Source organism: Carassius auratus, chromosome 24, assembly GCF_003368295.1.
Source record: "Carassius auratus strain Wakin chromosome 24, ASM336829v1, whole genome shotgun sequence".
Classification (NCBI taxonomy): Eukaryota; Metazoa; Chordata; class Actinopteri; order Cypriniformes; family Cyprinidae; genus Carassius; species Carassius auratus.
Window position 1 is genome coordinate 10,101,037 of NC_039266.1, and position 13,272 is coordinate 10,114,308.

At 34.4% G+C, this 13,272-nt stretch overlaps 1 protein-coding gene across 1 annotated transcript in view; it reads right to left on the reverse strand.

The window, feature by feature from the left end:
* Positions 1-13,272, reverse strand: part of prex2 (phosphatidylinositol-3,4,5-trisphosphate-dependent Rac exchange factor 2) — a 128,800-nt gene that overhangs the window by 31,217 nt on the left and 84,311 nt on the right. Inside the window, exons 26-33 of the mRNA XM_026200939.1 lie at positions 12,033-12,212; positions 11,223-11,317; positions 10,706-10,788; positions 9,499-9,589; positions 6,495-6,623; positions 5,667-5,708; positions 4,814-5,019; positions 2,008-2,110 (exon numbers count right to left, since the gene is read on the reverse strand). Of these exons, the coding sequence (XP_026056724.1) occupies positions 2,008-2,110; positions 4,814-5,019; positions 5,667-5,708; positions 6,495-6,623; positions 9,499-9,589; positions 10,706-10,788; positions 11,223-11,317; positions 12,033-12,212 (929 nt within the window). The remainder of the gene's footprint in view (positions 1-2,007; positions 2,111-4,813; positions 5,020-5,666; positions 5,709-6,494; positions 6,624-9,498; positions 9,590-10,705; positions 10,789-11,222; positions 11,318-12,032; positions 12,213-13,272) is intronic.

Below are 13,272 nucleotides of genomic sequence, written 5' to 3' on the forward strand. Positions count from 1 at the left end.
AGGAAAAGAAACAAAGCCATAAGCATGATGGAGTTTATGAATAAAATATTTCATGCAAACACACTGGTTCCAAGTGACTTTTTGTATACTGAAGTTAAGAATATAAATACTGCCACTACTGTAAATATTAACAATAATAATGTAACAAATATTTTAATATATGTATTTGTAATAATTTAAAATGTATATATATAATGTATATATACAGTACATGTATGTGTGTGTGTGTGTGTGTGCATGTATTTACATAAATTACTTAAAAGTGTAAAAAAAAAATTAAAAAGGCCTTTTGTGTACATAGAAAAAGTCTTAGATCTTTGAGTTCAGCTCATGAAAAATGGGGGCAAAAACAAAAGTGTTGCGTTTATAATTTTGTTCAGTATATATATATACACACACAGTGCCCTCCATAAGTATTGGAAGTGTCAAGACATTTGCAAATATCATTAAAGGATGAATATGTGACAAACTACAGAATGTCACATTTTATTATTAGGTCTTTCGACACATACATGTTTTACCAAATAAAAAGGACAGCACTTTTAGAGTTCATTCCACTATTTAATGTGAGCATAAGTATTGTAACAGTTGAATTTAAGGCAGTAAAAGATTATGTAAAAGATTAAATTCTAATATTTAGTTGCGAATGCCTTGCATGCAATCAGAGCAGTGAGTCTGCAACCCACATACATCATCAGACTCTTGGTCTTATGCTTTAAAATGCTTTTCTCCAGCGTTTAATGTAGTCAATTCCAACTGTTGCTCATTTTGGGGAGTTTCTGTCTTTAGTCTCCTCTTCAGCTGGTGAAATTCATGTTCAGTCAGATCTAAATCTGGAAATTGATTTGGGTAATCTAAGACTTTACATTTCTTTGCCCTGATAAAGTCCTTGAGTGAACTGGCAGTGTGTTTTGAATCATTGTCCTGATCTAATATGAAGTGCTTTCTAATAAGTTTGGTGGCATTGTCTTGAATATTATTGGTAGCCAAGATGATTTTGTACCCTTCCAAATTCATTCTGCTACTGCCATCATACATTAAGTCATCATTCAAATGAAGAGTTCCTGGTCTATTGACAGCCATGCATGCCCATGCCATGACACCACCTCCACCAAGCTTTACAGGTGAGGTTGTTTGCCTAGGATCATTTGCAGTTCTGTTTTTCCTCCACACTTTTGCTTTCCAATCCCTTAGATAAAGGTTAATCTTTGTCTCATCGGTCCATCAACTCTGTTCCAAACCTCTGCTGGCTCAGATTTGAGAAGAATCTTGCCGTTCTATTTTGGGTGCTGATCGGAGGTTTGCATCTTGCTGTGTAGCTTCTGTATTTCTGTATCAAATTCTCCAGTGGACTGTAGATTGACAGAGCATCACCCCAGCTTTCTGGAGGTCATTGGTAATTTTACAGACATGTATTTTAGGGTTGATTTTCACAGCTTTTATGATTTGTCTGTTATCAACTACTGTTGTTTTTCTTAGCTGATCAGGTCGTCGTTGGTTGCCGATGTCGCCGGAAGTCTCCAAACCCTTGATTTCTGCATGCCCTTTGTTTTTTCTATAGTTCTAATTGACTTCCTCTTTTCTTTTAGCATCCAAATTGCTTGCTTTTCTTTCAGAGTCGGCTTCCTCATCTTCATCCTGGTTTGTGTGCGTCATCATCGAATGCAAGACTTAGAATGCAGAAGCAATGGATATAACTGATAATACACATTCCTTGCTTTTAATATCTGAAGAATTAATGCAACAGGGCACAGCTGAACACTTAGAAAGACCTTTGAGGCAACTGTTACGATACTTATGCTCACATCAGATAGGGAGATAAAACTCTAAAAGTGCTGATCTTCTTAGCTGGTAAAACATCTTTGTGTTGAATCACCCAATAATAAAAAGTGACATTCTGTATTTTGGGGACACTGGAAACATTACTAGTAAATTTTGTTTTAGAATCCTTCTAAAAAAAAAAAAAAAGTAATTATTTAAAGGAAGTGCTTTAAAAAGAGAACTTACTAGCAACAAGAGGCTCTCCTTCAAACTGCTGGAAATAGAAGGTGACCTTCTCCAGGTCTATGAGAGCAACTTGTGTGTCTTCTAGCATGGCCTGCTCATCAGTCTAAAGAAAAAAATGACATACTGTAACAAAAGTGCAAATATATATATAAACGGGTGGGGGTTTGTGTCATGCTTAGCTATATATACAAATTAAAATGATGACTTCCTGTTACAGACACACTGAGAAATTCACATTTTCTCCTCTCCTCCTGTTCATTTTAGTTCATCTTCTGTCTGCGTTCACAAAGTATGCCCGTGGCTGAGGATGAGACCATCCACATACAAATCTGAACAGGTCTGGTGTGAGAATCGTGGGACCACTCCTCACACATCTGAAAACGACACCTCAAACGGCATCTGCCGGATACGTGGGCCGACTCTCTAACCATCCCCATGTGCCAGATGCTTCAATCCTTTCATCTGGGGGCCTACAAAGCTGCCAAGCGTTATCATTTCAAGAAATTACCCTCGGGTTGCTTGCTGCCGTCTGAGAGTGTTCGGGGGTGGAGGGGGAAGAGCATCAGTGCTGTGGAGATAAGCCTAAAGTCTCAATTGCTGGGAATCTTCATATTACATGTGGGTTTCATTTTTACGCCAACTCGGTCTGACTGCTTTGCTCTGACTACATACTGGATTTAAACATGACGTACTTCATCAAAGCATTCTTTCTATGCTCACCAATAGATCCTGTTGTGTGAATGGGTGCCGTCAGAATGATAGTTCAAACTACTGATAAAAACATGACAGTCCACAAGTAATGTCTTATGAAGTAAAAAGCCGTTTCTGAGAGACCAATCCATCATTATGGCATTTAACTTTAAACCATCACTTCTAGTCCATAATCCATAATAAAGGCATAATAAATCCAAATTTCCCCATCCACAGATACATCTGTCTGGAACTGCTTTGGACTGTTTTCGCTTGTAAATAGTGCTTGGTATGTACATATTTCTCTCCTGATTCAGATGAAAAACTTCTTCAGTTGAGAAAGCAGTAGTACAGTATGGATAGAAGAAGTCCAGAACCAGTGGTTTGAAGTTAAAAAAAAGTTTTCTAGAAACATGGAGATTTTTGCTTCACAAGATATGAATTGATGGACTCATGGAGTTGTGTGGATTATTTCTGGATTATTGGGATACTTTTATCATCTGTTTGGAGTTTCATTCTGATGGCATCCATTCACTGCAGAAGACCCATTGGTGATCAAGTGATCAATGCTAAATTTCTCCAAAATGTTCCAGAGAAGAAACAACCTCTAACTGATCTCGGATGGCCTGAGGGTGGGTACATTTTCAGCAAATTCTCATTTTTGGGGTGAACTATTCCTTTAAATATGAACAGCGAGAGTAATAATAGTCTTATCTATCCATTGGCTGAAAAACATTTGGATTTTGCCTTTGTCATAAAGTGACTTTGGGTGCAAATAAATCTTTTACATAAAGAACAACCCCAGGCATGCATAAAGAAATGTAATCCTCAATCACATCCAGGTGAAATCTGATCTCAAGATGAACCAAGAAACAGAAACACTTTACAAGACATGATAATCCTGCATTATCCTCTGGTCTGTCGGGATGCCTGCAGATTGTGTAGATTGCTGGTGTGTGGGAAAACACACATGGCTACAGTCATCAATTCAATAAGTCAGAAAACTCCACTGAGTCACAATCCACAGACCTGGATCTGACCTTAAGGCCGTTTGCAGTAAACAAAAAAGCAGATGTAATCTGCAGGGAGGAGGACAAACAAAGTAAGAATGTAGCTCAGGGATGATGTCGGTCTCTTCACACTGTTTTCTGTTAAATGAAGAGTTATCTTGCTCATTAAAGGCACAGAATAATAGACTTTAGGTCAGATGTTAAGTAGCAGCTATTCTCTGTACTAGGCCTCACAGCTATTATAAGAAATCATCACCACAACCATGATGCATCATCCTGTTAAAAACAAAAATAAAATAAAATGTTTTTTTTTTTTTTTTGTAAATTCACAAAAAGCAAAACAAAAAGCACAGATTAAAAAAAACTATTTTCAAACTCAACAAAAATCAGACAATAAAACAACAAAAATGTTTTAAAATATAACAAAAAGCAAACAATAAATCAAGAAACATGACAAATCAAACAAAACAAAAAACTGTTCTAAAACAAAACAAAAAATCCCACGATTTAACAAAAAACAGTTTTTAAACAAAACAAAAGGCTAACAAGAAAACAAATAAACTGTTTAAAAAAAAAAGCTTTTAAATAAAACAAAACAACAACATTTAAAACAACTGATTTAATTCTGAATTCCTAATTCTTATTATTAATTCCTTTTTAATACAATTAATTAATTAATACATTAATTAAATTTTCTTACATTATTATTTATGGATTATGTCTTATGTATTATTGGCCAACATTTTTATTTAATGTGTAATTTTTTTTTTTTACTTCACACGCTACACATTGTGCCATGCCTAAAAACACCCTTCAGCCTGACAAAATACCTATAACACTTGGCCTCTCATGGCTTATTATTGCTTTAACAACTACATCTTTACAGGCTATGCATCACAGACACAGAACAGCATTATGTTGTAACTGAAAAGGATGTGATAAATCCTAACAAGCCATTGGATGCTGACCACATCAAGCAGGATTTAAAAAACATTCTAGTGCCATACATGACCCTTGGTCTAAATATATCCGACCCAAAGGAGGATGTCAGACTAGAAAGGCTGGTAAGGCTTATTTCAAGCCCACTGACCGTGTCAGGTACTCACCAAGTTGGGGGAGAGCAGGGATTGGAAATGCAGCAGAAGACCAGCGGAGGAGATCTGCTCCAGCCAGCGGCGACTGGCTTCCTGACTTTCACTCTCAACGCTGAGAGCTTGATTTAGCACAGCCAACAACTGCTCTGAGAAAGAACAAACCGCCGCCACCAGACTCTGACTGAACACCATATCTCTCCTCAACTGAATCTCTGAGTCTGAGGAAGAGAAGAGAGTTAAATTAGCATATCATTCATAAATTAGCAAGCCATTCGCTTAGTTCGCTGTTTTGACTGACATGGGGAAGAGTAAATGATGGCATGGACATTTAGAAGTGCACTATGGACAATAATATGCACTCTTAAAACTTCTTCAGTCTCCACATTATGTTTAGTTTAAAGACAAATTTTTAATCTAAAGACACATTCATACTTCGCAATGAACTCAAAACACATTAGACACCACAACAAAACACTACTCGTTTTCCTCAGCCAAATGAATTTAATTTAGCTGCGTTTTCTAGTCATAACCTTGAGAAACGGTGTCTTTTTATTCAATTATATTTCCTTAAGGGGATTACAGAAGTCTCTGAGGGCTCAGCTCCTGTGGGTAATTTTTCTCGAAGGATGCTGGGCCGCTGCTGTTGCAGGTGTGACGAGAGAAATGCTGTGTGGAGGAATTCTCAGCTGAGTGTAATTTATTCAGGGTGACCTCAAAAGACTGCCTACTGTTTGGCGTGACTGATTATAGCATCTGAATAAGTGCGTGGTGAAAAGACCGTACATGATTGTGTTCCTTATTCGTCATGTATATTTATAGTTTTTGAATACCATGCGTAAGTGAATTTGGTTTAATCGACACTCACCTGTGTATTGCAGCAGGACCAACAATAGGCGTGTTTTCACCTCTGAGGGAATATAAAAAGTACATAAAAAAATCTGAAAAATATAAATCGGCATTTAACATCTAATTGAATGAAGTACATAAGATGCAGATTTATACAACAACAACAAAAAAAATCTATTATTATTATTATTAATATTATTAAAGAACTAAATATTTCCTTTTCTACGGTATGAAGTGAAGTGAATATGATGCAGATTTTTGCACTAAAATAATACAGAGTGGCAAAACTTTATAGTGAATATGATGATGAATATTCTAAATCTTAATATCCTTTGCAATAAAAAATTAAATGAAATAAAATAAAAAGGTTTTACCCAATGCTGGTAAAAAATTTTTTTTATATTATTCTATATTATAATATTATATTATTCTACCATTAATAAATGTAATATTTAATTTCATTGTGTTATAGTCTTGTAAACACATCAGACTGGACGATAATGTTTTTGCTTCTAATTCATCAAGTTTGGCATTTACACACACACACACACACACACACACACACACACACACACACACACACACACACACACACACACACACACACACACACACACAGCAGAGTAAGGAAGTTAAAATGCAGGAAAATGCTTTTTCAGCCCTTGCTGACAACTGACCTGAGGGAGTTAAAGCCAAACACTCACTCTCTGCTCTCCATAAACTCACATTTGGCCGTGTGTGCTTGAATAACGGCCGCATCCAGCCCTATCGAGAGCTGCTGGAGTGGTTGTTTTTGGCCAGGATCGCACGTATGTGGTGTGTGTGTGTCGCTTTTGAAACCACCGACCTTCTGCAAACTTGGCGATGGTGTGTGTGAGAGCCTGAACGCTGCTGGGCAGGTTCCACGGGTCCTGCTTGACGTGAAGCCGCAGTTTCTTGGTGCAGTTGAGCTTCGGCTCCAGTTCCTGATGAAACTCTGCCCAAAAACAATCACAGGATCTTTGGAGTCAAACGTGCAGGATCAAACAGACAACTCCACTAAAGTGAGGAAAACACATTTAAGCACCACGCAAGACCCTGTGGTGTAGGATCAGTAGCGTCGAGTGTTGTAAAAATATATGATATATAGCTCCAATGCCCTAAGTTCAGATGACTCTGGCCATAAAAGGTGTCAATGCTTGTTACCATGGTGATGATGAAAAGGTATGGCAGTGACACACATATGCCATTTCTCACACACACACACACCTATCTGCTTCCTGCTCCGTTCAGGGAAAAGGAGGGTGGGTGAGATGGGCTTACATCACTCGATTCGTCTCAGTGATTATATAATAATTTCCTTTGAGCACTCTGTAGTGATGTAAAGCATGTTCAGGAATCTGCCACACACCGAGTAAGAGCAGGTCCACTACTGAGACAAACAGTTGTAATAATAATAGTAATATATTGTTTATCTAATATTAGTTTATTTACATAACTTATTAATATTATTATTAAAATACAGTATATTTGTATCCACTACTTATATGTAAACATCAAGGTATCAAATATTTACATATTGCAAATATTTCTGTATTTGCGTTTATTTATTTATTTATATATTTATTTATCCCCGCATGTGATAAAAGTAAAAATATAATTTAAAACATAATAAAAATACAAAATAAATAAATAATACACCAAAATCTACCATATATATATATATATATATATATATATATATATATATATATATATATATATATATATATATATATATATATATATATAAAATGAATAAAACTAAAATATTTTAGGTGTTTATATGAGAGATATGTCTTTCTGATGTCTTTTTTTAATATTTACATTTTTTTTCACTAGCTCTAATAAGCAGTTCGGTTTCTAATTTTCACATTTTATTTTATTACCTGAATGCATGCGGTAGGTTAAATTAACAAATCACATGCACGAGCACACAGATTATAATCACCTGTTCAAACCTTGAGGACTCCATACTAATCTGCTCATCTCCTTACAACAGCAAAGCAGTAACATTTTGTGGAGGTATAAAACTAGATTCAGACCACACACACAGCAGCAATTCGCTGACTCGTCATTTCATTTAAGATTTATTTCCCAGGCAAAGTGTTCCCTGCTTTCAAATATCACTAGAACAATGCCGACTGTGTTTATTAACCTACCAAATGACCTTGAGCCACATCCTGTGTGAAACTATGCCTTTGGGAATGAACTTTATTATCACATAAACCAGGGACTCAGGAGTTACTGCAGATTGCTTTAAAGTTTGTTTCTACTGTCAACACACTGAGATCTTCGTTCCTGGAGCTGATTATCACTATTATAAAAGAAATGTAAATAATACCAGATTTTATGGATGAAATTCACTTGAAAGTAAGCATCACTATGTCCTACGAATAGAAGAGTGCAGACAAAGGCTGCAGACAGCACACCTTGTTTGTTATCTTTATTTTATAAATGCACAAAGTTTTGTTATTATTATGTCTGTATACAAAAAAGTAGACCCTTTACAGATTCGATTGATGTATTGCTCTTATCTGTACGATCAAAACTGAAAGTGTAATTTAAGTTCTTTTCGGGGTTATCAGGAGAAAATGCCTCATAACGCGTATACATGTTAATCGACTCCAAAGGATTAAGGCAAGAACTCAGTGTTAAAAATAATAATAATAATCAATAGAATTACATATAATAAAATATAAAATACAAAAAAACTATAGAATTTAAAATTCAATAAAAACAGTATGGCAAACAATAAAATTAAAATAAAAAAAATTAAATTAGCAATAAAATAAAAAACATGAAATAAACAAAATTAAATGTATACAATAAACAATTAAAGAAAAAGAATAACATAAACAAATAAAATACAATACAAAAAAACTATAAAATATAAAAAAATAAAATGAAATAAACAATAAAAGAAAATGAATACAAAAAAGCAATCAAATGAAACAAAAAATATCGAATTAAATATTAAATAAACAAAGTGAAATAAAATAACCAATAATATGAAATAAACAAACAAAAAAAGATATAAAATATATATCAAAATAATAAAATGTAATAATAAACAAATACAAACAACAATACAATTTACAATACAATATAAAAATATAAAATTCAATAAACAATAAAATTAAATAAATAAAAGAAAAAAAACAATAAAATGTAAAATAATAATAAAGTAAAAAATTCAATACATTTTATACAAGAGATATTTCCAAGTAATCAAAGGGGACTTTTCAAATGTATTGTATTACACTACTCTATGAGTAGTGTCCTTTTCAAGGGCGCAAAATCGCCACAAAATCTAGAATGAGAAGTGACCCAGACGATTTCTACGAGTCCAATGTCCTAGTGTCCTTAGATCAGATAGAAGAAGTGCCCTAGACTATCTCTAGTAGTCTGGTGCTCTTTATCTGTCCCGGATAAAAGGAATTGTACAGATTTGATTAAGATGATTTGTAGCAAAGGACAAATCTGAGGCTGGAGCAGTCAATCACAGAAACCTTCACACTGCTCAGAGGAAACCCCCACCTTTAGCCACACTTCCTTTTGCCAACAACCCTTTACACACAAAATACAGGCCCAGATTTATGTCACTTCCTTCTTTCTGTCTGAGACATTTCAGAGGGGCTATGCCAGAAAAAGTTCCCTGAAGATCATAATCTCATAAACATATAGTTTCTGAGTTTCTGCACACAATTTAAGTTATGCAACCCATAACAAAAAGTGCACTGAACCATGAAAGTCACTTTAATGAATATTGTCTGTATGAATAAGCCTGGGCCAACACAATTTACTTCATTAACATGAGAATCTCTCGATACCTTGAAGTCCCCGTCCCGGAGTGAAACACTTGGTCTGTTCAAAGGCTCGAGTCACAGTTGCCCCTTTCAACAAACTGGTGATGGACTCCACCTAAAAAGGAGATCAGCACCAAGACATCACAGGAAATTAGTCTTTAATTAGCTAACTAAGCAAATGTGTACAAACTCATAAGTATTTCATTGTTTCAAAACTCAATCTCTTTGGTGCTTGTAAACCTAAAGTGCCCAAGGCGGCAGACTGCACAAACCAAAAGCCCCTTGAATTCCCACCCCATCAGCAGAAAACAGTCGTGCTGCATGTGAAATGGAAGTGTTGTGCTCCCAGAAACCTGCGTACTATAAACCAAACAGCAGCCAAGCTGCTTTACTGGTAATTGAGACATCCTCGTTAAAAAGTGTAAGGGAAAATGACCATGGCCGTGGTGCATTATGGGAGGGACTTCAGTCTGTTTTTAAGTGTCAAAGAAGCCAAAGGTGAAGCTAAGTCTTCTTGAGAGCAGATGGGATCAAATAAAAAGGAAGCTAAACCACTAGTGCATTATTTAATAAAACAGCTATATTTTATATAAATAGTAAATACTTATTTTTGTATTTTAAATTTATATAATCCTTAAAGTGTCATTTTTTTATTTGTAGTTATATGTATAAATAAGCATATTAGTACATACAGAAATTCAATTATTATTATTATTATTATTATTATTATTATTATTATTATTATTACCACCACTACTGCTAACCCTTTACTTAAAGCCTTTATGTTTAATGCATTATAAAGGGTTACTAAAGGGTACTGCATAATGCATTATAATTATTCAGAATGTGCATTGTAATACATTATATCTTATCATAAATAATTATAACCGAATTTAAAATGCATAGTAAACAATGTATCGATTAGTGTAATAATGTTTTAATTGTGGTTACAACTATTCACGAGACTGTATAATGCATTATTATGTGCATTAAAAGGCATAGTTACAAATTCAAAAAATAATTTTATAGTGCATTATATATAAAGGATAAAAGTGTCACTTTTATTGTTATTATTATTTATATATCTATACACAAAAATGGATAAGACATTTAAGCTATCGTGACTGAAATGGTCCATGCTATTTGTTATGTACCAAAATACTGAAACAAAAAGTAGATTACATGAATGTGGATATAAAAAGTTTGTTGATCCTGACACACAAACACACACCTGGCTGAACAGATGCTCCAGGAAGCCGTGTAACTTCTTCTGCTTGTCATGAGATATCCATACACTGGTTGGCATCTCGTCACCTGTATGTGATTGTGTGTGTGTGTGTGTGTGTGTGTATGCAAGTAGGTAGAGGGTGAAATGGTAATTATTAGAGGACACTATCATTCAACCAATAGCCATTAACACATTTATTTAATTAGTGAGGTACTGCCATAACAACGCAAAAAAATCTCTCCCTCTCTCTCTGTCTTTCCCATACTTCTCAGTCTCCATCTTTTAAGTGGTTAGCATCAAATGGTCATCAGTTTGGCACACTCTGTATTTTGGCGGGTTCTGTTTGACTAAGTGGAAAATGCGTGCTTGATGTGCAGTGCAAAGAGATAAGAATCAATCTGAAAGGCATATCCAAGCACTTGCCAGATTTGATTACAGTCATGAAGGATTTATCATGGAGGTAAACTAACAATGGTGTTGTGGTCTCAAACGTGTGCACGATTATGTCTGGTTGCATTACCTGAGTCCATCTCGTCACTGTGCACGTAAGAGCTGCAGTGACTGCTGCATATGCTGGTGAACGACGCTATGGAGTTCCTGTTGCTGTTACAATCACTGGAAAAAAGCAGAAGAAAGTGTTATGAACAAATAATATAAATACTAATACATGACAAGATCACAGTGGTGCTGAAGCAATCTGTAAAGATCACAGCAAATTCTTCATCAGAATAAAAATACAAGATAAAAACTAAATATTCTTCTGAATGTATTCCTTTGTGAGCTTTGGTGTAAATAAAGCCAGAGACAAAACAAAGCAAAGCGAAACAAAACAAAGCAAAGCAAAACAAAGCAAAGCAAAGCAAAGCAAAACAAAACAAAGCAAAGCAAAGCAAAGCAAAACAAAGCAAGGCAAAGCAAAACAAAAAAAACAAAACAAAGCAAAACAATGCAAAGCAAAGTAAAACAAAAAACAAACAAAAAGAAATAAAAAAACAAAAAGCATAGAAAAGCAAAGCAAAACATAAATAAACATAAAATAAAAAATAAAAAATAAAAGGAAAACAAAATAATATAAATAAATAAAATAAATATACATTTAAAAAAAAAAATTATTAGACTTTTGTCATGACATAACTGGACCAAAAAGCGGAAACTGGCTGTAAAGGCAGACTGTTTATATTGATGGCTGTTTATATAACACATATTTGTTTTGTGTTATGAACTGCTTTTAGAACACAATGTTGTGTGAAATCTGGCAGACGTGATGTTTTAGAGAAGACACTACATCTAACTGTAAAAGTACTTAATAAGCTACTGTAAAACACATTACCTATAGGAGTCTCTGTTGCTGATGGTGTCATGACCCGAGTCCTCCTGCTCATCTCCAGTCACATTAAAACACACTTTCTTCCCATTGCGTTCACTTTTCTCACTCTCACTCTCAGCTGAAATGTAGCTCTCAGTGGGCTTCCCTTCAGACCCTGTGGGATGTGTGATAGAGGAGAGCAAACTGTGGGAAATACAGAGAGAAAGAGAGAGACAAGGAGAACCAGAGAAAGATTAATCACTCTTTAATCACACTGCAATCTATGTACAATAAAAGAGTCAGAATCTACACCTCCAGAAACACATGTTCATGACTCACATAAACAGAGGGAAAGACACATCACTCCACGACTCTTTCACAGTGAACCAGGGTGGATAATACAATAAATACTAGCAGTTGAAAACACAATGGGAATAAGGAGCAACATATGGAATAATAAAAATATATAAAATTAAAAATTAAATAAATTAAAATCTGTCCAATAAAATACAATCAGTCCAAATCTGTCATGGTTATGGTTTGAAGAATGGATGAAAAAAAAAGAATAGAACAAAATAAAATAAAAATGTGTGTACAGTATATTGCACAATATTGTGTAAATATTTATGGCACATTCATAAAAGGGAAAAGACTGTTCTTTTTATTGACTAGATATACTGAAGAGACTACATGAGCTGAATATTGCAACAAAGATGAACATTATATTGGGAGACATATGTCCTACCAGTGTTGGGGAAAGTTACTTTTATAAGTAATGCATTACAATATTGCGTTACTCCCTAAAAAAAAGTAACTAATTACGCTACTTTGTTACTTTTTATGGAAAGTAATGTATTAAATTACTTAGTGTTACTTTTGCGTTACTTTTTAAATATGAGCAGGGTTTGATTGTATTTAATATAAGACGTTTTATTAATAGCTAATGTAAAAGCTCTTTCACAGCAAAAAGTGTAATGAATAAACCTGAGCTTAACAATTGTTAGTTTATCCAATGTAATTTTTGCTTATTAGTATGGTTGAACTGGATCATCAAAGGTCAGCAGAAAATACATTAGTTAATACAATGGGATTAGAGACATCTGTGTTATTTAACATATTTAATTATTGCAGGTTTGTGTCATATCCTGAGTTTGTACTTCACTGTGTTAATTAATTTTGCTGAATACTAAATCTGTTTTTTTATTTATTATTAATTAATGCACATTCACATTTAGTTTAGAACTACAGTAACATCATGTGCACA